Below are 26,375 nucleotides of genomic sequence, written 5' to 3' on the forward strand. Positions count from 1 at the left end.
AAAAAAAAAAAAAAAAAAAACTACTTTGAAAATCTTCTCTTGTAGGTTGTGACCTGAATTCATATACCTACATGGTCAAAATATTCTCAAGTGAAGAATTTAGTTAATACTGGTCCCAAGCTAGTAATATCTCCAGGCACCTGACAAAAACAAATGCAAATTCTTTCAATCCAGGCTTCAATTACCACAGATAAATTTATTCTAGACAATACAAACTCACAATATAAACAAAAATAATCATGATAAGAACAAAACCACAACATACAAGGAAACAAAGCACTATGAACAAGGCCAAAAGAACATTAGTCACAGAGACTTTATTAAAATCATAGAGAATATAAAATAAGCTATTATATAGTTTAAGAAATGATGACATTGAAAATATAAAGAACAAGGTAAAATTATCAGTAGTCAAAATGCTTCCAGAAATAATAAAATCATTGAAATTAAAAGTCAGTAGGCAGATTTTATGATTAGATACACCTGAAGAAAAAATTGGTACACTGAAAAAATTATCCAGAGTACCTACCGAAAGAAAAAGAAATGGAAAACACAAGAAGCAAGAATTAAGGAACACAGAGGTGGAGTACACATGTTTAATCATAGTTCTAAAAGGGAAATAAGAAATGTGGCTAAGACATTAACTGGACAAGAATTTTTCACAACTGATGAAAAATCCAAATCCATAGATTCAGGAGAGCCCAGAAAATGCGAACAGAGATAAATAGAATAATTATACATCTAGCTAATCATAATAAACTATAAAATACCAATAAAGAACAGTGGATAAACAGAGAAAGATATAGATTGTTTACAAAAACATGGGAAATTAAATTGGAAAGAAAGGTCCAAGATGCAAATCAGTAAATATATAGGCTAAAGAATTTTGGCAATTTGAAGTACTAATAAAAATAATCTCATCTGGGCTTCAAAAATAGAGCAAAAACACATGACATCAAGCACATAACATATAAGCATTCATTCAGCATTAGTGTTCCAATGTCATTTTACCGGAGGAAGATAAAGTATATAAAGTGTATACCTCAATAAGTTAAGAGCTAAATTCCCCTTAACTAATTTACACATTTACATACAGTAAAAGTATCTTCAAGTTTTTCTGGGGGTAGACAATTTCATTACAACATTGAGTATCTAGGAAACATGAAACAACAAGAGAAATGAAAAGGGACTAGCCAATATTACATTTTGTAAAGCCTCTATAATTAAATCAACATTGTGTTGGCACACGAACAGACAAATCGGCTAATGAAACAAAATTGAAAATCCAAAAAGAGACAATTGTATGTGAAAATTTAGTATATGATAAAAACAGCATCTCATCTCAAATCAGGGAAAAATTCACTTCTTCATACTGGAAAGCCAAATGTTAAAAATTATACAGCACAAATATCAGAAAAAAAAATCCTTATATAACTTAGTTACTGAGAAATGTTTCTTAGCTATGATAAGAAACTCGGAAGCAATAGGGTAACATTAATATATTTTAATTACATTTTAAAAATCTACATGGCTTAAAAAAGCATTAAACAAATTATCACCACATGCAAAGCAAAAGATGAATGAAAAAAAGGGCCGAGCCCAGAGGCTCACACCTGTAATCCCAGCACTCTGGGATTGAGGTGTGAGGCCGAGGCGGGCAGATCAGTTGAGGTCAGGAGTTTGAGACCAGCCTGGCCAACAAGATGAAACCTTGTCTCTACAAAAAATACAATTAGCTGGGGGTAGCTGCACACATGTGTAATCTCAGCTACTCCTGAGGCTGAGGCAGGAGAATTGCTTGAACCCAGGAGGTGGAGGTTGCAGTGAGCCAAGATCACACCACTGCAATCCAACCTGGGCGACAGAGTGAGACTCTTGTCTTCCAAAAAAAAAAAAAAGATAAATGAAAAAACATACATTTTTAACTTACACTACAGGAAGAGCTTAACATCCCTATTACAATAATGAGAAGAAAAATTCCAACTAATTTATAGGAAATAGGATTGACATATACTCAGATAGCTCATGGAAAATCAAACACAAATGGTCTTCAAGAACATCCTAGTCCATTTGTGCAGCTGTAACAGAATACCTGAGACTGAGTAATTTATAATGAAGAGAAACTTACTTGACTCCCATTCTGGCAGCTCATCAGAGCGCCAACACGTTTGGTGTCTGGTGAGGCCCTTCTCTTCTGAAAAGATGGTACGGTGAATGCTACATCCTCTGGAGAGGAGGAAGGCTAGATCATTACATGGCAGAAGGTGGAAGGGCCAAGTGGCAAAAAGGGGCCAAACTCACCCTTTTATAACAGCATTAATCCCACCTATGAGGGGGCAGGCCCTCATGGCCTAATCACCTCTCAAAGGTCCCACCTCTTAATGCTGTTACAATTCCAATTAAATTGCAATATGAGTTTTGGGGGGATAAAGCATACCAAAGGATGTGAGAAAAAGATATTCAAACTTCAGTCACAGTAAGAAAAATACAAATTAAAAATACACCAAGATGCCATTTCTCATTATTAGTTCAGTCAAAAAAAAAAAAGCAAAAGATTGACAGAATAAATTGTGACGAGGTCAGAGGTATACAAGGCCAGATTTTGTGGGTAGTAATGCAAAATGGTACAAGCACTATGGAAGGAACACTGGGCATATTTAGCAACATTACAATTTAGGAACCTACCCCCAAAATCTGGCAAAAATTCAAAAAGAGGTATCCAAAAGGATATTAACCATAGCACTATTTATAACAGGAAAAGAATGTAAACGACCCAAATGCATACCAGTAGAGGACCAATTGACTAAACTATGCTACATCAACACAATAGAATTCATAGAATCCACAGAATACTACAAATTGTGAAAAATGGATTTGGAATAGTCTATCACTGTGGAGTGATCTCCAAGATATACTACTAAGTAAAAAAAGCAGGGTGGAAAAATGTATGTATCTGTTTATCTAAAAAAGGGCATGGCGGCATGGATATGTTATCTGTTAGCTAGACCTTGCTTTTCTGTCAACCGAATTCCTGTCTTTAATAGGCACAGACCATTTGAATTTTATGTAATTTATGTTTGTTTTCTGAAATTGAGTCTTGCTCTCTTGCTCAGGCTGGAGTGCAGTGGTGTGACTCAGCTCACTGCTACCTCCACCTCCTGGGTTCAAGCAATTCTTGTGCCTCAGTCTCCCGAGTAGCTGGGATTACAGGCGTGTACCAACACACCTGGCTAATTTTTGGTATTTTTAGTAGAGACAGGGTTTCACAATGTTGGCCAGGCTGGTCTCGAACTTCTGGCCTGAAGTAATCTGCCCGCCTTGGCCTTCCAAAGTGCTGGGATTATAGGCATGAGCCACCGTGCCTGGCTAAATTTTATGTAATTTTTGATATGCTTAGATTAAAACCTATCATCTTAATAGGTTCCTTTGTTCTGTTTATTCATTGTTCTCTTTGACCTCTTTCACCTTCTTTGGGACTGAGCAATTTTAAGATTCCATTTAGTGTCCACTTTGGCTTAACACATCCACCTGTTTTTAGCAGTTACTCCAGAGTTTACAAATATATATGTCTTTAAAAATCCCAGACTAATCTCAAATAATATTATGGTGCTTTAGGTATAATAACCTATGTGCTATTTTTGTCATTCATTTGATTTTAAATATGCTACAAACCAATAATATTTCACTACAATTTTTGCTTTATTCCTGGCATCTGGAATATATGGCCCATAGGCTGCCTGCCAGTTTCTATAAAAATTGTGTTGAAACACAACCCTATCGATTCATTTGTGTAGTGTTTATGGCTGCTTTCTTGCTACAAGAGCAAAAGTGAGTAGTTACAAACAGAGACACTAGGGTCCATGAGTCTAAAATAGCCCTTTTAAAAACTGTTTTGTCAACCCCTGCTTTAGACCATCAGTTATGTTTTACAGTGTTTAAAAATCAGAAAAATTTAATTTGATATTTATCTTCAGTTTTTATTTACCATTTTCAGCTCTATTTCCTTAGATGCATCCAAATTTCTGTCTAGCATCTGGTGCTGCTTATGGAACTCCCTTTAACGTTTTTTGTAGTTCAGGCCTGCCAGAAATGAATTACCTCAGTTTTTGATTAGATACATCTCTCTAGATACATCTCTCTCTTTTACTTTAGAAATATATTTTCTCAAACTGAAAGTCTGGCCAGGTGTGATGGCTCATGCCTGTAATCCCAGCAGAGGCCGAGGCGGGTAGATTACCTAAGGTCAGGAGTTTGAGACCAGCCTGGCCAACATGACAAAATCCTGTCTCTACTAAAAATATAAAAATTAGCGAGACATAGTGGCGGGCACCTGTAATCCCAGCTACCTGGGAGACTGAGGCAGGAGAATTGTTTGAACCTGAGAGGCAGAGGTTGCAGTGAGCCAAGATGGCACCAATGCACTCTACCCTGGGAGACTGAGCAAGACTCCATCTCAAAAAAAAAGTTAATACTTCTTTTTTCTTTCATCACTTTAAAGTTGTCACTTCATTGTGTTTTGGCTTGTAATTTCTAAAGAGATGTCTGCTACACATTATCTTCACTCTTCTTTGGATAATGTCTTTTTTTCTCTTCTTACTTTGACCTACTTGTGTTCTAGTTTCTGTAGCTGGATCCTTTTCATTATTTTAAGAAAATTCATGCCATTATTTTGTCAATATTATTCTGCCTCATTTTATCTTCTGAGATTCTAGTAGACAGTTTTAGATTTTCCTAAATTCTTAGACACTCTGTTCTGTTTCTCCTTGCCTTTTAGTTTGAGTATTTCTATGAATCTACATTCAAGGTTCATTCTTTCTTTAGCTGCATTAAGTCTACTAAGGAATCTGAAGGTCTTAGCCATTCTTCATCTGTTACTGTGTGTATTTCCAGAATTTCCATTTGAATCTTCCCTAATGTTTCCATCTCTGTGCCAAAATTTCCAGTCTGCTCAAATGTATTCTGTCTTTTCCACAATAGCCTTTATATCTGGGATCTGGCTCTACTGATTGCTTTATCTCTTAATAGTGGTTCTCTCTTTTTTTTTTTTTTTTAATATGTCTATAATTTCTGGTTTTTGAAAGCTGGGCTTCATTATATAAGGCCATTATCCTAAGTGAATTAACGCATGAACAGAAAACCAAATAACACATGTTCTCACTTGTAAGTGGGAGTTAAACATTTTGTACTCATGGACATAAAGATGGCACAACAGACACTGGAGACTACTACTGGGGCAGGGGGTAGGATTTAAAAAATAACTAATGGTTACTATGTTTACCACTGGGTTATGGGATCATTCATATCCCAAACCTCAGCAGTATACCCATGCAACAAACTGGCACACATACTCCCAGAATCTAAACTAAAAGTTGAAATTACTATTTAAAAAAAAAAAAAAAAAAGACAGTAGAGGTTGAAGTAAACAGCATTTATGACTAGAAAGAGGCATGTCTTGTCTTCTGCTAGGGCTTTATTGTGGAGCATATGAGTAAAACCAATCAGAAGTTAAACTGAATATGGGTTTTGTTGTTGCTATCATGATATTCAGTGCACCACTGGCTTCAAATTCTTGCACTGTATGTTGGGTTTAGAGTAGAGACTGAATTGCCAGATATTATTTTAGGATTTGGCCCATGGGCCATAGTTTGTGAACCGCAGTGGTAGAGAAAAGATTAACCATGTTAAGTAAATAAATGGAAGAAACAAAAGAACTTCATCAAGCTTTTGCACGTAAAAAACATAATGTCTGAAATGAAAAATACATTGTATGGTATTAACAGCAAATTTGACATTATAGAAGATAATATTATACTGGGAAAACAAAGGTATAGCAATAGAAAACTATTTAAAATAAAAGAGAAAGACAAAAAACAACTAGAGCTATTAATGAGCTGCAGGACAGCTGTTGTTCCCCTTCAGGTAGCATCCCTGAAGAAAAACATAATAGTGGTTTCTAAAAAAAGTTTTTTGAGGAAATTTCCAAAAGTTGACAAAAATTATAAGCCCACAGATCCAAGAAGCTTAAAATCAAGAAACATGAAGAAAACGACACAAAACACATTACAACCAAATTTCTTAAAACCAGCAATAAACTTCAAAAGACACCAATAAGAAAATGAAAAGACAAGATATAGTGGGATAAATCAAAAATCATGTATCTGATAAAGAGTGTATATCCAGAATACATAAAGAATTCTTAGAGCTCAGTAAGATGACAAATAATACAATTTAAAACTGATCAAAAAAATTGATAGATTTTGTCAAAGAAAATATAAAATAGCAAAGCACACAAAAAGATGCTTACCAACGACAGCACTGAGGAAATGCAAATTAAAACTAAAATGAGATTCTACTGTACAACCATTAGAATGGTTATTATGAAAAAGATAAAAACGTATTAGTGAAGATGTAAAGAAACTGCTACCTCAGTAGGAAATTGGTTAGAATTTTAATCTTACAGTCACTTTGGATATAGAGTAAGAGTTTTACAACACGCTAAACATAAACTAATCATACATCTGACAATTCTATGCCTAGGTATCTACCTAAAAGAAATGAAAAGATGTGGCCACATTAAAACACATACACACATGTCATAGCCCAAAACTGGAAGTAATCTGAGCAGCCATCAATTCCTGAATGTACAAATAAAATGTAATATATCCATATACTGAAATCTATGCAGCAAAAAAGGAATGAGCTACTGATAAACGCTATAACATAGGTAAACCTCAAGAACATTATTCTAAGCGAAAAATAGTCATTTAAAAGACTATTTTACATGACTATTTCACAAAACTATTTTTCAATATTTTCACTTGCTCTAAGTGAAAGTATCCAAAAGACTGCATATCGTATGATATCATTTATATGAAATGTCTAGAAATAACAACTCTATAGAGACAGAAAGCAGAGCAGTAGTTGCCTTGGACTGGGTAGGCACTGGGGACTGACTGCAAATGTGCATGAGGGAGCTTTCTGGGGCAATGAAAATGAAAAACTGGATTGTGGTAATGGTTGCATAACTCTATAAAACTTACCAAAAAATCACTGAATTATAAACTGACAGTGGGTGAATTATATGGAATTTATACTGTTTAATAAAGCTTTACATAAACAAAGATAACTAGCAGTGGGTAAGGAGTGGGAAAATATACCTGAAACAAGATTGACAATATACCGGTAACTGTTGAAGCTGGGTGATAGTTGCTTCTACTACTTTTACTTTCAAGTATATTTGAAAATTGTCATAATAAAGTTTTTTTTATTATTATACTTCAAGTTCTAGGGTGCATGTGCACAACATGCAGGTTTGTTACATATGTATACATGTGCCATGTTTGCGTGCTGCACCCATTAACTCGTCATTTACACTAGGTATATCTCCTAATGCTATCCCTCCCCACTCTCCCCACCCCACCCCAGGAACCGGTGTGTGATATTCCCCACCCTGCGTCCAAGTGTTCTCATTATTCAATTCCCACCTATGAGTGAGAACATGCGGTGTTTGGTTTTCTCTCCTTGCGACAGTTTGTTCAGAATGATGGTTTCCAGCTTCATCTGTGTCCCTAGAAAGGACATGAACTCATCCTTTTTTATGGCTGCATAGTTTTCCATGGTGTATATGTGCCACATTTTCTTAATACAGTCTATCATTGATGGACATTTGGTTTGGTTCCAAGTCTTTGCTATTGTGAATAGTGCCGCAATAAACATACGTGTGTGTGTGTCTTTATAGCAGCATGATTTATAATCCTTTGGGTATATACCCAGTAATGGGATGGCTGGGTCAAATGGTATTTCTAGTTCTAGATCCTTGAGGAATCACCACACTGTTCATATCCTTACTCACTTTCTGATGGGGTTGATTTTTTCTTGTAAATTTGTTTAAGTTCTTTGTTGATTCTGGATATTAGCCCTTTGTCAGATGGGTAGATCATAAAAATTTTCTCCCATTCTGCAGGTTGCCTGTTCACTCTGATGGTAGTTTCTTTTGCCGTGCAGAAGCTCTCTAATTTAATTAGATCCCATTTGTCAATTTTGGCTTCTGTTGCCATTGCTTTTGGTGTTTTAGTCATGAAGTCCTTGCCCATGCCTATGACCTGAATGGTATTGCCTACATTTTCTTCTAGGGTTTTTATGGTTTTAGGTCTAACATTTGAGTCTTTCATCCATCTTGAATTAATTTTTGTATAAGGTGTAAGGAAGGGATCCAGTTTCAGCTTTCTACATATGACTAGCCAGTTTTCCCAGCACCATTTATTAAATAGGGAAACCTTTCCCCATTTCCTATTTTTGTCAGGTTTGTCAAAATCAGATGGTTGTAGATGTGTGGTGTTATTTCTGAGGGCTCTGTTCTGTTCCACTACTCTGTATCTCTGTTTTGGTACCAGTACCATGATGTTTTGGTTACTGTAGCCTTGTAGTATAGTTTGAAGTCAGGTAGTGTGATGCCTCCAGCTTTGTTCTTTTGGCTTAGGATTGTCTTGGCAATGCAGGCTCTTTTGTGGTTCCATATGAACTTTAAAGTAGTTTTTTCCAATTCTGTGAAGAAAGTCATTGGTAGCTTAATGGGGATGGCATTGAATCTATAAATTACCTTGGGAAGTATGACCATTTTCACAATATTGATTCTTCCTATCCATGAGCATGGAATGTTTTTCCATTTGTTTGTGTCCTCTTTTATTTCGTTGAGCAGTGGTTTGTAGTTCTCCTTGAAGAGGTCTTTCACATCCCTTGTAAGTTGGATTCCTAGGTATTTTATTCTCTTTGAAGCAATTGTGAATGGGAGTTCACTCATGATTTGGCTGTCTGTCTGTTACTGGTGTATAGGAATGCTTGTGATTTTTGTACATTGATTTTTTATCCTGAGACTTTGATGAAGTTGCTTATCAGCTTAAGGAGATTTGGGGCTGAGACGATGGGGTTTTCTAAATATACAATCATGTCATCTGCAAAGAGGGACAATTTGACTTCTTTTCCTAATTGAATACGCTTTCTTTCTTTCTCTTGCCTTATTGCCCTGGCCAGAACTTCCAACACTATGTTGAATAGGAGTGGTGAGAGAGGGCATCCCTGTCTTGTGCCAGTTTTCAAAGGGAATGCTTCCAGTCTTTGCCCATTCAGTATGATAATGGCTGTGGGTTTGTGATAAATAGCTCTTATTATTTTGAGATAAGTTCCATCAATACCTAGTTTATTGAGAGTTTTTAGCATGAAAGGCTGTTGAATTTTGTAAAAGGCCTTTTCTGCATCTATTGAGATAATCATGTGGTTTTTGTCTTTGGTTCTGTTTATATGATGGATTAAGTTTATTGATTTGCTTATGGTGAACAAGCCTCGCATCCCAGGGATAAAGCCAACTTGATTGTGGTGGATAAGCTTTTTGATGTGCTGCTGGATTCGGTTTGCTGGTATTTTATTGAGGATTTTTGCATCAATGTTCATCAAGGATATTGGTTTAAAATTCTCTTTTTGTTGTGTCTCTGCCAGGCTTTGGTATCAGGATGATGCTGGCCTCATAAAAAGAGTTAGGGAGGATTCCCTCTTTTTCTGGTGATTGGAATAGTTTCAGAAGGAATGGTACCAGCTCCTCTTTGTACCTCTGGTAGAATTCGGCTGTGAATCCGTCTGGTCCTGAACTCTTTTTGGTTGGTAGGCTATTAATTATTGCCTCAATTTCAGAGCCTGTTTTTGGTGTATTCATGGATTCAGCTTCTTCCTGTCTTAGCCTTGGGAGGGTGTATGTGTCCAGGAATTTATCCATTTCTTCTAGATTTTCTAGTTTATTTGCATAGAGGTGGTTATAGTATTCTCCGATGGTAGTTTGTATTTCTGTGGGATCGGTGGTGATATCCCCTTTATCATTTTTTATTGCGTTTATTTTATTCTTCTCTCTTTTCTTATTAGTCTTGATAGCGGTCTGTCAATTTTGTTGATCTTTTCAAAAAACCAGCTCCTGGATTCATTGATTTTTGAGGGATTTTTTATGTCTCTATCTCCTCCAGTTCTGCTCTGATCTTAGTTATTTCTTGCCTTCTGCTAGCTTTTGAACGTGTTTGCTCTTGCTTCTCTAGTTCTTTTAATTGTGATGTTGGGGTGTCAATTTTAGATCTTTCCTGCTTTCTCTTGTGGGCATTTAGTGCTATAAATTTCCCTCTACACATTGCTTTAAATGTGTCCCAGAGATTCTGGTATGTTGTGTCTTTGTTCTCATTGGTTTCAAAGAACATCTTTATTTCTGCCTTCATTTTGTTATGTACCCAGTAGTCATTCAGGAGCAGGTTGTTCAGTTTCCACGTAGTGGAGCGGTTTGAGTGAGTTTCTTAATCCTGAGTTCTAATTTGATTGCACTGTGGTCTGAGAGACAGTATAGTGATTTCTGTTCTTTTACATTTGCTGAGGAGTGCTTTACTTCCAACTATGTGGTCAATTTTGGAATAAGTGTGATGTGATGCTGAGAAGAATGTATATTTTGTCGATTTGGGGTGGAGAGTTCTGTAGATGTCTGTTAGGTCTGCTTGGTGCATAGCTGAGTTCAAGTCCTGGATATCCTTGTTAACCTTCTGTCTCATTGATCTGTCTAATATTGACAGTGGGGTGTTAAAGTCTCTCATTATTAAAAAACAAAAAACAAAAACAAAAAAAACACTGTTAACAAAGGTGTGAGAAAATTGTTACTCTCTTACATTGCTGGCAAAAATGTAAACCGGTTCAACCTTTACAGAGGAAATTTGGCAGTATCTACCAAAGTGACAAATTATATTCTTTGTATAAATGTATGATAACTGATAAATTATACTCTTTCATCAAGCAATTAACTCTACTCCTCGGATACATCTAGGATATACAAATATCCTTGTACATATTCCGCTCATACATGGTAATTCATTAAACAGTTGTTGGTAACAGCAAAAGATTGAAACAAAAACTAAGTATCTATTAGTAAGGGGCTGGTTTAATTACATTTTGATATACACATAAGAGTGAAATACTCTACAGCCAATGTGATGACCAGTGTTCTTTCTATGCTGATGGGGAAAGATATCTAAGTGAAAAACGGAGATACAAAACTGTGTGTGTAGTATACTAGCATTTGTCTAAATTGAGAATATGGGTTTTTTTTTCTTATATATGCATTATACATCTGAAAGGAAAATTCATGAAAATAAGTACACTGGATGGCTACAGAAACAGAAACTAGGAAACTAGGGGACAGGTAGATGTAAATGGCAAGGGTATCTCATTGTACACTCTATACTTTTTGCATTTTGAACCATGAACATGTATTACCTACTCAAAAATTAAAAATGAAAAGTGATAAAGATGAAATCTTAAAAGCAAGCCCCTAAAAGTGTACGTTATATTCAGGGAACCAGATAAAAAGCAGATTTTTCATCACAAGAAAATGTGGCCAGAAGACACTGGATGGACTTAAAGTATGGGAAGAAAAAAAAATGGCCAATGTAAAATTCAATAATCAGTGGAAATCTCTTTCAAAACAAAGGTCTTTGGGTTCTGGTTAGGTTTGGCTAAAGGGAGTCAGCGGTAGAAATCAGAAGTCAGGAGGAAGGAGAAACGAGGGTCTTTCTCCCCTAACCCCTCAGCTTTAGGATCCTCTATAGCAGTAGTTCTATCTCTTCAGAGGTACCCTCTCCCACAAATCAGTGCTGCTTCCTCTCATCAACTATCTCCTGTGTGTGGGCTCTAGTAATACTTTCTTTTTCCTTTGTCCCTCCATTTCTAGAGCTAACAGCAACTTGCCACAATTGCCATTGTCCAGGTTCACCATCTCCTGTCTATTCTCTCAGATCATCTAACACCTTTAAAAGTGATTCTATGAGTAAGTTCCTTCTACTGAATTATCTAGCATGGTTTACATTTACCTAACTGAATCTTGACTGAAATATATCTTAATCAAAAAGAAAATGAAGGTCAGTCTGCCAAGCCCTAGACCCGGGAGGGGAGGCCACTACTGATAGCCCAGAGGGAAAGAACAAACTGGGGGTATCTGGGATGCAGTGGCCTTAGTCCTTCAGGTGGAACAATGCAACATGGGAAAGAAAACCAAGCACACAGCTGACAGTTCGTCAGAGAATGGAGAGTACACTGTGGAGAAGGTACTAGACACGCATGTAGTTAAGGGGCAAATGGAGTATCTACTGATGTGGAAAGGCTTTTCTGAGGAGCACAATACTTGGGAATCTGAGAAAAACTTGGATTGCCTTTAGCTCATTTCTTAGTTTACAAAAAAGTTTAAGATGATGAAGGAGGGTTAAAATAACAAACCTGGGGAGAAGTCAGAAAGTAGCAAGGAAATCCAATTTCTCAAACTGTGCTGACAGTACCAAGTCCAAAAAAGAGAACAGAGCAATGATATCGCTCGGGGCTTTGAGATAAGACTAGAACCAGAAAAGATTATTGGGGCAACAGATTCCTGTGGCGATTTATGTTTTTAATGAAATGGAAAGATAGATGAAGCAGACCTGGTTCTTGCAAAAGAAGCTAATGTGAAATGTCTACAAAACTATGACAGCATTTTATGAAGAGAGACTGATGTTGCATGCATACCTTGAGGATGCAGAAAACAAAGAGGAAAAAACAGCAAAGGGCTAAAGGAGGGGGTGATCCCTGTCACTTCTCTTAGTACATAATACATTCACATTCCTGTCTCTTCCCTTCTCCCCACACCCCTTTCTATCCTAAACACGTCGTTGAAAAAATGTGCTTATCACTGTGCTCCACAGGAGAAAAGCTAGTATTGGTTCTCTTTAACATACTGATAGTCCTATTCATAGGGGGAAAAACTAAAAAAGGAAACAAAAGTGAATTCATTGAAAATCATTCCCTACAAAACAAGGAGCAAATTGTTCATTAACCTCAATTCCAAAATTAAAAGGGAAAACCTTTTCAAGGTACCATAGCTTAAGAAAACTATAGCTAATAAGCTTCAACCAATAAATTACTAAAAATATATGATTTGCTTAAATATTTTGAATTCTATAATTCTGTTCATTGCTTCTTATATAGCAAACTTGGAAGAAATTCTTCCAGCGCCTTAATCCTGGGATAGTTTCTCGTAAGTTTTCTTTGTAAGAAGCAGTGAGCAAAATTTTGTCAATTTTATAATTACAGAAGCATTTCATGTAATTTTTTTTCTTTTTTCTTCATTCCACAGTAAAAGCTGCCAGTATAATATTGTAGTTCTATAAACCAAAAATATTAGTGGGAAGGAAGTTTAAAAAAAAAGTTCAGATACATAGTTTTTAAATGATCTGACTTAGTACAAGGTTAAGCCATTCAAAATAAAAAAATTCAAACGTACTTACACCATTCATAATGACTATATACATCCTTTAAAGAATAACTTTTAAAGAATAAAGATCTTTCTAATAGTAGGTTGTAGTCAACTGCTTTTTGCTTTAATTTTTGTATATCCACACTGACCAAGAGAACTATCAAGCTTTCCTTCCTTCAGAATAGAAAAACAATAAATACCATTTTCCAAAATGACACATGTACAGTCCTCTAGATTCTGATATATATAGTAATGTGGGTGGGAACAGGGTATTTCTTTTCCCTGATCACTTTCCATCCCTGCCAACACAAATATACCAATTAGTAATCTATCTCTTTGCCCATAAAACAACTATAGTACCAACCACTTTACTCCAAAATCAATAAAGGGAGCAATGAAGACCAAAATTACAGGGGAAAAGATGCTCGTCACAACTAAGACCAAATGCAATACTAAGTTTCTAACGATGGCCAATATAAACAAATGCACTAAGAATTTTTTAATATTGACTTTAGCTACAACAAATTCTATAAACAAAATATTCTAGTGTAATAGGGAAGAACAAAACCATCTCATGAAGTTTAGTAAGAGAAAAGAATTAAGACCACCAACTGCCTCAAATATATATATATATATATATATATATATATATATATATATATATATATATAATTATCTCTTCCTCAGAGAGAGAAGACAAAGAGATAGAGGGCTGGATGGCCTAGATTTTTCTTTAAAATGACCAAGTTCACATGTCACAAATGATTAGTAAAGACAGTAGATACAAAATTGGTTAAGGTGCTGAATAAGTGTTCGTCAATGTAACGAGTCAGGAAGTAGTAAGAGTGCTATGTGCTGTGGAGATGGGCAATACTCATTGAACCCTACAAGACAAACACCTTTTGTGGGGTCCAGACCCCACAAAAAACAAATGTACCTTTATAATTAGACTTTCTTCCTGTATTTCCAAGCCATTTCCTAAATTAGTTGAAAGCCTAGACTTAAATTATAAATGCAACCAAGTAAAACTTGATTATAGAGTAAAGACTGAAGTTAGGCTAGGCATAAATGCTGTGTTTGAAATACAGTACAATTTAGCAACATAATCAGAAAATATCAGTGATCTAAACATTACATGTGTAGTCTAGTCCAAGATGATCTAGCCACTCAAAATAAGAGACTGATTATACCCACTTAGCTCCATGAAGACAAGAACATTTGGTCTTCTCTCTTAGACAACTTGCCAATACACCTTTTAGTCTTTGCCAGTGCACACACCAAATACTACTAGCTGAACTAGTTCCTCCAGTGATTCTTGTGGACCTAGTGGCCGTCAGGCAAATACCTGCTGTGCTATAACTCACCTCTGCCTGGAATGCTGAAATCTATGAACATTTCCTTCCTGTTGGGTAAAAGGAGGTTGTGAAGGCAGCATTAAAATGTGCTTTTCTTTTATGTAAAACTTATAAAGTTTATGTTTTCTGCCTGAAAGTCCACTTAGTTTCAGAGTGTTTGACTTTGTTCCACCTGTGAAACTTAACTTAGGAACCAGTATTTAACCAATCTAAAACAAGGCAAGAGGGAAAAAACCAGTAACAACTTAATTAACTCAATTTGCAAAAGTCCCCCAACTTCTCAGGCTTCGGTTTTCTTATCTGCAAAGAATGAGTTTGAGGTCCATATGCACAAAGCAAAATCTCTGTTTCTTTAGAAAATACAGCTTAGAAGGACAGTCAACCCAGGTAAAGGTAGACAGAATTATAATTAGCTGATTTAAGACAATTCACCACATGACTTTTTATTTCTGTAACATTGGAAATAACACTCAGGTATAAATAAAAGCAGAATCCACTTTCCTTCCCTGTAGACAACACTAGCAAAACTCTAATTTTTCAAGTCTCCCAGCTGATAGAAGGCAGATCAATACATAAGTATAATTCAAAGTAGATAAAGGCTTTTACTAAGGTGGACATATATACCAGACAATACTGCCAGAGAATATAGTAACTTACAATTTTTCCATATAACATATTTTATTTGTAAATGTTATACATATATAAAAGACAGTCTCCTCATTTTTTCATATGTCAAGCAAATAAAAAACTTAAAGTCATGATACAAATCAAAAGAACTGTAAAAACAGATAATAAATATATTGAAATCTGTTAATATCCAGGTGCCTTAAACATTCTGTTTGCCATCCCTAAGAGGCTCTTCTGCTCCTTCATCTAAGTTATTCCTGTCATTCCTTCAGAGTACAGCAAGTTAGCTCACCCAGCACATTTTCACTGACCTCCAAGACAGGTCAAGTCCCTGTTATCCCCTCTCATTGCACCCTGTAATTCCCTCCTAACTACCATTATATAAAAGTGTAACTGCTTGTTTAATATAATATCTCTTAGCTCTGTAACATCTTTGAGAACGAGAATTTATCTATCTTATATTCTCTTTTATCCCTAGAAGCAAGCAGAGCTTTACAGAATAAATAGTTATGCAGTAATTGTTAGAAAAATTTTTTGATTAAATATTTAAATAAAATGACATACTGTTGTAGATTGACTACTCTTTTAGTAGAACTAACATGTTGCTATTTCCCCATTTTTCTTCTGGTATGGAAAATATAATTAACTTCTCTGTAAAGTAAATACAAATAATGCAAAAAGTTTTCCTTCTAAGAAATCTTACTATTTAGTAAGTCATCAACATAACGTATTTCTTTTGACTTATATTGAACATCTTAGATAAGATTTGCTTCTGCTTAACACATTATTTTTTACATGGGCAGTAGTCGAAAAGCTAGTGTATTCGTCCATTTTCATATTGCTATGAAGAAATACCCGAGACTGGGTCATTTATGAAGAAAAAGAGGGGTTTAATGGGACTCACAGTTCTACATGGCTGAGGAGGCCACAGCAGAAGGCGAAGGAGGAACAAAGGCATGTCTTACATGTTGGCAGGCAAGAGAGCGTGTGCAGGGGAACTGCCCTTTATAAATCCATCAGATCTCATGAGACTTATTCACTATCATGAGAACAGCACAGGAAAAACCTGACCCCATGATTCAATTACCTCCCATCGGGTCCCTTCCATGACACATGGGGTTTACGGAAGCTACAACTCAAAATGAGATTTGGGTGGGGACACGGCCAAATCATTTCAGCTAGCAGGCAGTGCAAGAGAAGTCAATAAATGACATATAACCAAAGAACTTTTGAAAGTTTTATAAGAATTTTCACATAACAACACTAAAATTAGCAAAGATTATATAGATGAAAGAGGGAAAAAATGCCTGAAACAGTAATACTTCTTGCTTACGAATAATTTCTTTTAATACTTATTTTCTTCAAAAATCAGTAGAGAATAACTGAAACAGTTTTGGTAATCTGCAAAATAATGTAAACATTTTCTTTGTTGTGTTATTATTTTTTTGTTTATTATTTTTCTCTACATAACCAATTCTTTAAGGAAATTACTTCTCTCTCCAACACTTCTATGGTTCTGATGGGGCAGCCAACATAGTACGGCTGGGGATATGTTCTGAGAAATGCATCATTAGGTGATTTTGTCCTTGTGTGAACATCACTGAATGTACTTCCACAAACCTAAATGGTATAGTCTACCACACACCTGGGCTACAAACCTGTATAGCATGTTACTGTACTGAATACCATAGGCAACTGTAACAATAGTATTTGTGTGTCTAAACACAGAAAACTAAGTAAAAATACAGTATAAAACAAGCTTGTCCAACCTGCAGCCTGCGTGCAGCCCAGGTGGCTTTCAGTGAGGCCCAACACAAATTCGTGAACTTTCTTAAAACATTACATAATCTTTTTGCAATTTTTTTTTTCTTAGCTTACGAGCTGTCATCAGTGTTACTTATTTTATATATGGGCCGAGACAATCCTTGTTCTTCCAGTGTGGCCAGGGAAGCCAAAAGATTGGACACCCCAGTGTAAAATATAAAAGCTGTTTATGTGTATAGGCCACTTACCATGAATGGAGCTTGCAAGAACGATGTCGCTATGGGTGAGTCAGTGAGTGAATGGTGAATGAATGTAAAGGCCTATGACATGACTATACACTAATGTAGAAATATAAACACTGTATATGTAGGCTGGAGTGCAATGGTGTGATCTTAGCTCACTGCAACCTCTGCCTCCTGGGTTCAAGTGATTCTCCTGCCTCAGCCTCCCAAGTAGCTGGGATTACAGGCGCTTGCCACCACGACCAGCTAATTTTTTGTATTTTTAGTAGAGACAGGGTTTCACCACATTGGCCAGGATGGTCTCAATCTCTTGACCTCGTGACCCACCCGCCTCGGCCTCCCAAAGTGCTGGGATTACAGGCGTGAGCCACCACGCCTGGCCTTTTTTTTTTTTTTTTTTTAAATACTTAAGCTTGAGTAAGATTTGTCAGGTATAATCAAAAAGTTCAAATACAAATACATTCACATATTCCTTCCAGCATCACAAAATAAATATAGTATTTTTAATACAGTTTTTTTTTTTTTTTTAGGTCAGGCGTGGTAGCTCACGCCTGTAATCCCAGAACTTTGGGAGCCTGAGGTGGGCAGATCATCTGAGGTCAGGAGCTCGAGACCAGCCTGGCCAACATGGTGAAATTCCATCTCTACTAAAAATACAAAAAATTAGCCAGGCATGGTGATGGATGCCTGTAATCCCAGTTACTCAGGAGGCTGACGCAGGAGAATTGCTTAAACCCAGGAGAAGGAGGCTGCAGTGAGCCAAGATCATGCCACTGCACTCTAGCCTGGGCAACAGAGCCAGACTCCATTCATCCATTCATTCATCCATCCATCCATCCATCCATCCATCCATCCATCAATAAAGGTTTTTTTTTTTTAACTGCCTCACTCTTACAAATCTAAATAATACATTCTAAACTCTCCTTCCGTCCTACAATTTTAAATATATACAAATCAATTTTTAAAGAGGCACAATGTACACGCACACATTTAAATTTCTCTTTGGTTTTGTTTTATATTCTGGATTACTGCTTCAGCTTTACGTATTCCAACCTTCCTACAGAACTTTAAATTTTAACCATCATATTTTCTTAATTTCAAATTCATTTTTCATATGTCATTATTCCTTTCACACAGCATGATATTGATGATTTTAATGTTGCACATAACTTCTCAATTCTCTCTAGAAATGCTAATTATAGATTTTATATTTCATTTTTATTTTCAACATTAACACTGTTTCTTTCAAAATTATTTTTCACTTTTTCATTGCATTTTTTCATACTGAAGGCATTTTTGAATATCTGATGATTCTTAGATATTAATATGTAAAAATCAGGCCATATATAAATAATTGGGAGCCCTATGAGCATGAGTCTGGAGTTTCTTGGCTGATGAATTTTTCTTTAGAGTAATTAAGGAATTAGCAGCCTCAATGAGGAATCTGTAAATGCCAGAACGCAAAGGTCATTATTCCAGGGTTAATTTATATAGAGGAAATCAAAAAGTAGTATAGGCTGAGTATCCCTTATCTGAAATGCTCAGAATTAGAAGTGTTTGGGTTTTGGATTTCGTAGTATTTATATTTATACTTACTGATTGAGCATCCCTAATCCAGAAATCTGAAATCTGTAATGTTCCAATGAGCATTTCCTTTGAGTATCATGTTAGCACTCAAAGAGTTGTGAATTTTGGAGCATTTTAGATGTCAGATTTTGGATTATCAGATTAGGGATACTCAACCTCTAATGCTGTTGCCCCACCCCAACGTGAGGTGATTGAACTAAATAAAAAAATTGTAATTAATTTCTTTATCTGCATCCTCCTCAAAATAAATGTTTCACATAATAATACTTATCCTATGAGACATACTCTTGACACTTTCTATTGCAATTTGTAATGATAAGTGATTTTATAAGCCACTGTTGTGGTGTGAGTACAATTTGAGGTATAAATAAGTAACAGATGAAACTGACTTGCTCTGCTGTGTTTCAATGACCATTCCTCTATCTGCTTTCTGTCCCCCAGAAAACTGTAGAAATCATTCATTCACTGATAATCTTTCTCTATTTATTTTCATTCTCTTCTCTCTTTTACTTCTTTACTATAGTTTTAGTGGGTTCTTAGGAGGGCAGAAGGGATAATCACAAATGTTCAGTTTTTAATCTTTAATTTGAAGTTCTCTGTAAGCATTTTTTAAAAACCAGGATTTTCAGCCGGGAGTGGTGGCTCACGCCTATAATCCCAGCACTTTGGAAGGCCAAGGTGGGCAGATCACCTGTCAGGAGTTCAAGACCAGCCTGGCCAACATGGTGAAACCCCATCTCCACTAAAAATACAAAAATTATCTGGGCGTAGTGGTGCACACCTGTGGTCCCAAGTACTCTGGGGCTGAGGCATAAGAATCACTTGAACCTGGGAGGCAGAGGTTGCAGTGAACCAAGATCACACCAGTGCACTCTGGCCTGGGTGACAGAGAGACTCTGTCTCAAAAAAACAAAACAATGGTCCGGGCACAGTGGTTCACGCCTGTAATCCCAGCACTCTGGGAGGCCTAGGCGAGTGGATCACGAGGTCAGGAGATCGAGACCATCCTGGTTAACACGGTGAAACCCCGTCTCTACTAAAAACACAAAAAAGCCGGGCGTGGTAGAGGGCGCCTGTAGTCCCAGCTACTCAGGAGGCGGAGGCAGGAGAATGGTGTGAACCTGGGAGGCGGAGCTTGCAGTGAGCAGAGATCGTGCCATTGCACTCCAGCCTGGGTGACAGAGCGAGACTCCGTCTCAAAAAAAAAAAAAAAAAAAAAAAAGGAAGAACAACAACAACAAAACAAACAAACAGGATTTTCCTAACCTCCTTCTGGCCTGATGTAAGCTCTCTCTGCTCACTATCTATCATAGCCTAAACTGCTGTATTCTGGGACTTACCATTAGAGCTCCCCAAGGCAATATGGAGAATTAAAAAGAAAAGTAAAGTGCTTGTAGCAACCAGAGGAATCTGTAAATCAAAATTCCATTTCACTATTAAAACTTACAGTAAAATTATGGTTACATGTTCAAAATTAAACCTGAATACTTAAGTGAAAAAATAAACATTACTTTTTGCGGGGATAATTTAGGAAAGGTTTCTTCTTCAGAAGAAATTATCAAAAACAAATTCTCAAACACATCAAGAAAAATAATGCATTTATAAGAAGTAAAAAGTACTTACACAGCAAGGCTACTCAAAACATATTGTACGTGCTCACATTCATCTGGGAATGATGCACTGGCTGTTGTAAAACAACAAAGTGCAGTCTGAAGAACCTGAAGCTGTGGCAAAGGGACCTGCCATCTTCCAGCATAATCTTCAACCACCTGACAGGGAAGCAATCCAGATATTACTACAGAAAATGTTCTCAACATCTCGAGTTTAAAAATTTGCATAAAAGTTACTGGATAAATTAAAATATTAGTTCAGCAGGAACACAGGTGACTGGAGGGAGGGATCTTCTATACTGTTTATTTTCATGACATATATCTGAAAATAAAATCAATTATTATCTTTGAAAAGATGTAAAATATAGTGTATGAATGTCTGTACTATTCAACTGCCATTGCTTTTTTACCAAATTTTGTTAACTAATGCCCTTTATCTCCCATGTCCAGCTTTAGTGAAAATAATATTCAATATTAAAATAGCTAGCAAGTAGAATATAGTAATAAAATTAGAAATGATCATGCATTATCATTATCATTATTATAAGGCTCTAAGAATTCTGGCAATAAATGAATATTCCGGCAACAAAAGATATATGACATGATACTCTGATTATGAATATTTAACCTGTACCATATTATGGGGAAGAGTCCAGAATACAGTCAGTCTCGGCTCTGTCACTTAATTAGTTTTATTAATCTGGGTAGGTCAACAGGTCATCTTACTTCTCAATGCATTAGTTTCCTTACTATAAAATGGAGATGAAATGCTCTCTGAAGCCAAATTGGGGTAATTTATGAGAAAACATTTTAGAAACATCAATTGCTATGTTGCAAGAATGCTATATTAAAACAATATATTATATTAACAAAATTCATCTAAAACTACTGCCTTCAGGCGAGATTTGGCCTGCCACCTGTTTTTGTACATCCACGACGTAAAAGTGATTTTACATTTTTAAGTGGCTGGAAAAACAAATCACTTTGTGATATGTGAAAATTATATGAAATTCAAATTTCAATATCTACAAATAAGGTTTTATTGGAACACAACCAGGTTTATCCATTTATGTTTGTCTATGGCTGCTTTCCTGCTACAACAACTGAGTTCAGTAGTTGTGACAGAAAGAATATGGCTTACAAAGCCTTAAATATTTAATGTCTGTCCTTTTACAGAAAAAAGTTTGCTGACTCCTGATATATAAGCTAAGAAAACTAGAATACAAAAGGCAAGAACAGTCAGAGCTGAAAAGACTTTTCACACTAATCACTTCCTACTGGGAGACAATTTTCCATGGGTCTCTCACATTTCTACAATTTTTCAAAAAGCCCTAGCTGACTTTATCTTTTTGAAGACATTTATAGCAAGCAGCCTTGAAAAACAGAGATGATGTCTCCCTCCAGAGCAGAGAACCACTTTATATCCAGTATAATAAAGACATTGTCTCCCTCTAGGGCAAAGCTCAGGCAGATATGCTTGCAGACCATTGTAAAAGATTAGGGTTCCTTAAACTTGAGGTTCCTCAACTGTGATGAAAACCTGCTAAGTGTAGCATCCACTTGGGCTACCATGTCAACTGTATGAGACTTGAGGTAGCGAGGGGCACCATCATAAACATGAAACTCATGCTGCTTGCTGTGCCATGATTAATAAAGTCCATTATCTCTGACTCAAGAGTTTCGTGTCTTCTGCCAGCACCTGTAAAACTGTGGCAGACAAACTTGGATAAAAGCTCACTCTTCACAGTTCTCGACAATTCCCAATAGCAATACCAGGTACTCATACATCTTTCCAATGTTTCTGGGAACACATACAGATAAAAAAGAAAGCTAAAGGAGATTGTTTCTGAACTTGTATCTCGTCTGGATCTTGCAGTTCTCACTAGCTGGAAAGTAAAAACCACTACTAACTATGCTGTCATCAGTACAGATGAAAAAAGGAGGAATGTTAGAAAAAACATTTGTAACCTGGCTCTAAATTTGCTCTTCCCTGAAGTCCCTGACTAGCTTTATTGCCTTTCCCTGGTTACCAAACCCCTACTCTGGTGCCACATAAAAAATAGGTACCCGACAGCCTCATATTTTTCTTGTTCACAGTCCATGTCTACTTGCAACCTTACCTGCTCCCTATTTATGGGTTGGGTTTATCTCCTTAGAAGAGAAGCTTTCTACTTTCTCAGGTTCTGTTCTCATTATAGATTCCTTCATTCATTCAGATTCAGCTACCAATGCATTGCCTGGTCTAGCTGAGCCCAAACCTAACACAATACAAGTCCTTGTGGACAACACCTCCATTAGGTTTGCTACAATACCCTGAAAGGGACATAAACAAAATCAACTGAAATTTAGATACCATCTTACATTGTTTAATGTCATGTCAGGCACTGTAATTCATTATAACACTATTTCTCTTTGAAATATTTTCTCTCTATATATAAAATAAGTACATTACAGTGCCCTATTAAAATGAAATTTTTTTCCTGTGCTATGAGAGCTATCATGGGCACTCAGCTAATCTGTGTGTTCTACCAGGCCACAAGGCAGTAAGCACATCTTTCACTTTCTTTCTTTTTTGGTATTCTAGTAGGTTGCCATTAACATAATGGTGGCCAGGATAACGCTGAAGCTGCTGCAAACATATAAGAATAGTGTTTTCCAAGATCTTAAAAACCCACTCTTACTACAGTTCTAACCTTTTAAAGAAAATCGTCTAAGTAGCAGAAGATTAAGGCCAGCAATCTTTATGGATTGTGGAAACCCTTTTCTTATTTTGAAGAACATAACAAACATTACTGTAGTGAATATTTACAGAAATTATAGGAATACTGCTGACAGAAGCAGTAGCCAAAGCCAGATGCATGCTATGATATAAAGGGAGTTGAAGAGGACAGAGCTGATGCCAAAGAAAGATGTTAGACTATTCTAATAATCCGGCAGCACTTTCAAGAGCATATACTCTGCTCTAAATGGGATATAGTATATACTATAAAATGTCATATCTTAATTGACCAAGGTAAATTAATGTGAGAATGAGAGAAGACTTGTCAGTCAAAACTGTCAAAATGTAAACTTAATATAAAACTATTAAGTTAAAATTACATTAAATCATTTAGGAACCCTAAAATACATCATCTAAATTGTTAAGGACTGAATTTTGTCCTCCTAAAATTCATTTGTTGAAGCCCTAACCCTCAGTGGGACTGTATTTGAAGATAGGGCTTTGAGGAAGTAATTAAGTTTAAATGAGGTCATAAAGGTGAAATCCTATTCCAGTAGAATTGGTGGTGAGGAGGAGGAAGAGGGAGGAGGAGTGAGGAAGAGGGAGGAGGAGTGAGGAAGAGTGAGAGGCATGAGGAGGAGTGAGGAGGGGGAGGGAAGAAAAGGAGGAGGCAGAAAGACCTCTCTCTTTCTCTATGCACATTCACCAAAGAATGGCCATGTGAGCACAGCAAGAACAGGTCATCTGCAAGCCATGAAAAGAGCCCTCACCAGAACATGACCATGCTGCCATCCTGATCTGGGACTTCCAGTCTCCAGAACTGTGAGAAAATAAATTTATGTTGTTTAAGCCACCCAGCATTTTCTTATGGCAGCCTAAGTAATATACAACTATTTAAACATATAAAGTGATCAACTAAAATATCGGTATCTGTTTCTTAATTGACCTCTCCTTTTTTGTAATATAACAAAGAAAACTACCAAACATTAGTTTGTCACTAAGCAAACAATGATCTTCATATCTAAACCCATATTAACAGACTAGATCATTAACACAGTATCAAGCATGTCTTTATTTCTATTAGTTGGCTATTCACATCCCTGTTATTCTCTCCTCCCTGAAGACTCCCATTGTCATCAACTTTCCTTACCTCAAACACCTCACAGTTCATAGGTGTCAGTCAAGCTGTTCACTAATATTAAGTTCATCATTTGTTTACAGCGAACCCAGTCACTTTTAAAAACTGATTAACAAGCCAGGCACAGTGGCTCACGCCTGTAATCCCAACACTATGGGAGGCCGAGGTGGGCGGATCACAAGGTCAAGAGATCGAGACCCTCCTAGCCAACATGGTGAAACCCTGTCTCTACTAAAAATACAAAAATTAGCTGGGCGTGGTGGCACGCGCCGGTAGTCCTAGCTACTTGGAAGGCTAAGGCAGGAGAATCGCTTGAACTGGAAGGCAGACGTTGCAGTGAGCCGAGATCGCGCCACTGCACTCCAGCCTGGCGACAAAGTGAGACTGTCTTAAAAAAAAAAAAAAAATTAACAAACCAGAAGATATGTCACAATGACTCTCCATTTTAGGAGCGTCAAAGAATGGCTGTGATACACACCTGTAGGAATGTGTTGAACACAGACTAATACAATCTGTGCCCTGATAAGTTTGCTAATTTTCTAAATACCTAAAATGTTTTAAAACACATTAGGTTAGTCTTACGCCCTTGAGTATGCTTATGTTATTCATATGTAATGTAGTTGTATATATAAAAATATTTCTTAGCTATCCATTGAGAGATCCTAGAAGCAATGACTCTACAGTAACAGTAACACACTTAGTGCCCAAATCTTGGTCTCTAAACACCATTCTCCAATAAAATGAACAAAGCAGTTGATTCCAGAGCTGGGATAGGGAAAACACAAGATGAGCCTGGAACATCTTGTGTTCCCAGAAAGTAGAGAAATGCTGTGAAAACAACAGGATATGAGAATATGGGAGTCAACCTGAAAGAGCTCCAAAAGGCTAAAGCTGGCACAACTTGAACAACAAAATAATGATAGCATTGGACTTTAATCCATACAATAAAATATATGTAAGTCCATACATATACAAATAATAAATGTTAGCAATGAAACAGCTGTTTCTTACAGTGAAAGAAGGAAAAAGACAGAGAAGCACCACTAGGCAGACACCACAATGACAAATGTTGCAGACAACATCCATGCATTGATGTTAATAATGAGTGAAAGTTTGAGGAGAAGCAGGATTTGCAGTCTCAAAGTATCTCCCCCAAGACATTTATCAACAGATACATAGACAGTAACATTAGAGTGGAAAATCCTCACAAACATAAACTTAAAGCCATCAAGGTAAATATCACCTGTGAACTATATAATAAAATACACTATTATCATGAATCTCTTCATAACAATACATTGAGAAAGACACAATGCCATTTTTGTGGTACTTCTGCCAAAAATGCACAGACTGATTCCAGTCACAAGAAAACATCAGACAAACCCAAAGTGAGGGATATTCTAAAAAATATTAATAACTGATCAGTGTTCTTCAAAAATGGCAAGCAAAGGCAAGGAAAGACTGAGGAACTGTTTGGAAGGGACTAAGGAGAAACAACTAAATACAATGTGAGATCATGGATAACATCCTGGAATTGGAAAAGAACATTAGTGGAAAAATATGAAAAGGTCTACAATTTTGTGACTATTGTACCAATGTTACTCTCCCGTTCTTGATAGCTGTACTGTATTCTGTAAGTCTAAAATTAGTTCAGTTTTTATTTAAAACAAATCTATCTGTTCATCCTTTTCTCTCAAATTTCAATGTTGTTATAGATTTTCTGGATGTTATTTGATAACATAAGCAGATTTCTACATTTACTTTTTCCACTTTATTGCCTATTTGCACCTCAAGATTTGCCCTTGCCTGTAGGTATTATTTTAAGAGTCAGATGGAAAAATAAAGCAGGTAAATTGGCAGCAGAATGGAAAGAGTATAGGCTTTGGAAGCAGACAGACCTAGGTTTGAATTCCAGCTCTGTCACTCATTAGCTGGTAACCTTAGCAAAGTCATTAAACTTCTATTCTAAATTACCTATAAAATGAATTTAATATCACTTTAATCACAGGCCTACTGAAAATTTAAGTAAGACATAT

General features: G+C 36.4%; 2 protein-coding genes and 1 pseudogene across 16 annotated transcripts in view; 2 read left to right on the forward strand and 1 right to left on the reverse strand.

The window, feature by feature from the left end:
- The window catches only part of LOC135964368 (uncharacterized), a 94,981-nt gene that overhangs the window by 39,690 nt on the left and 28,916 nt on the right, over nt 1-26,375 (forward strand). The gene's annotated exons all lie outside the window — the stretch shown is intronic.
- ZNF654 (zinc finger protein 654) overlaps nt 1-26,375 on the reverse strand; it is an 82,633-nt gene that overhangs the window by 34,480 nt on the left and 21,778 nt on the right. For 8 of the 15 annotated variants that reach the window (XM_045385307.2, XM_065539290.1, XM_065539293.1 and 5 more), the window contains exon 2: nt 20,496-20,641. The exons of the other annotated variants lie outside the window; for them this stretch is intronic. In XM_045385307.2, coding sequence (XP_045241242.2) covers nt 20,496-20,641 — 146 coding nt within the window. The remainder of the gene's footprint in view (nt 1-20,495; nt 20,642-26,375) is intronic. 15 annotated transcript variants of the gene reach the window in all.
- On the forward strand, nt 11,918-12,694 carry LOC107128838 (chromobox protein homolog 5 pseudogene; annotated as a pseudogene).

Source organism: Macaca fascicularis, chromosome 2 (assembly GCF_037993035.2).
Source record: "Macaca fascicularis isolate 582-1 chromosome 2, T2T-MFA8v1.1".
In the NCBI taxonomy this organism is placed as follows: Eukaryota; Metazoa; Chordata; class Mammalia; order Primates; family Cercopithecidae; genus Macaca; species Macaca fascicularis.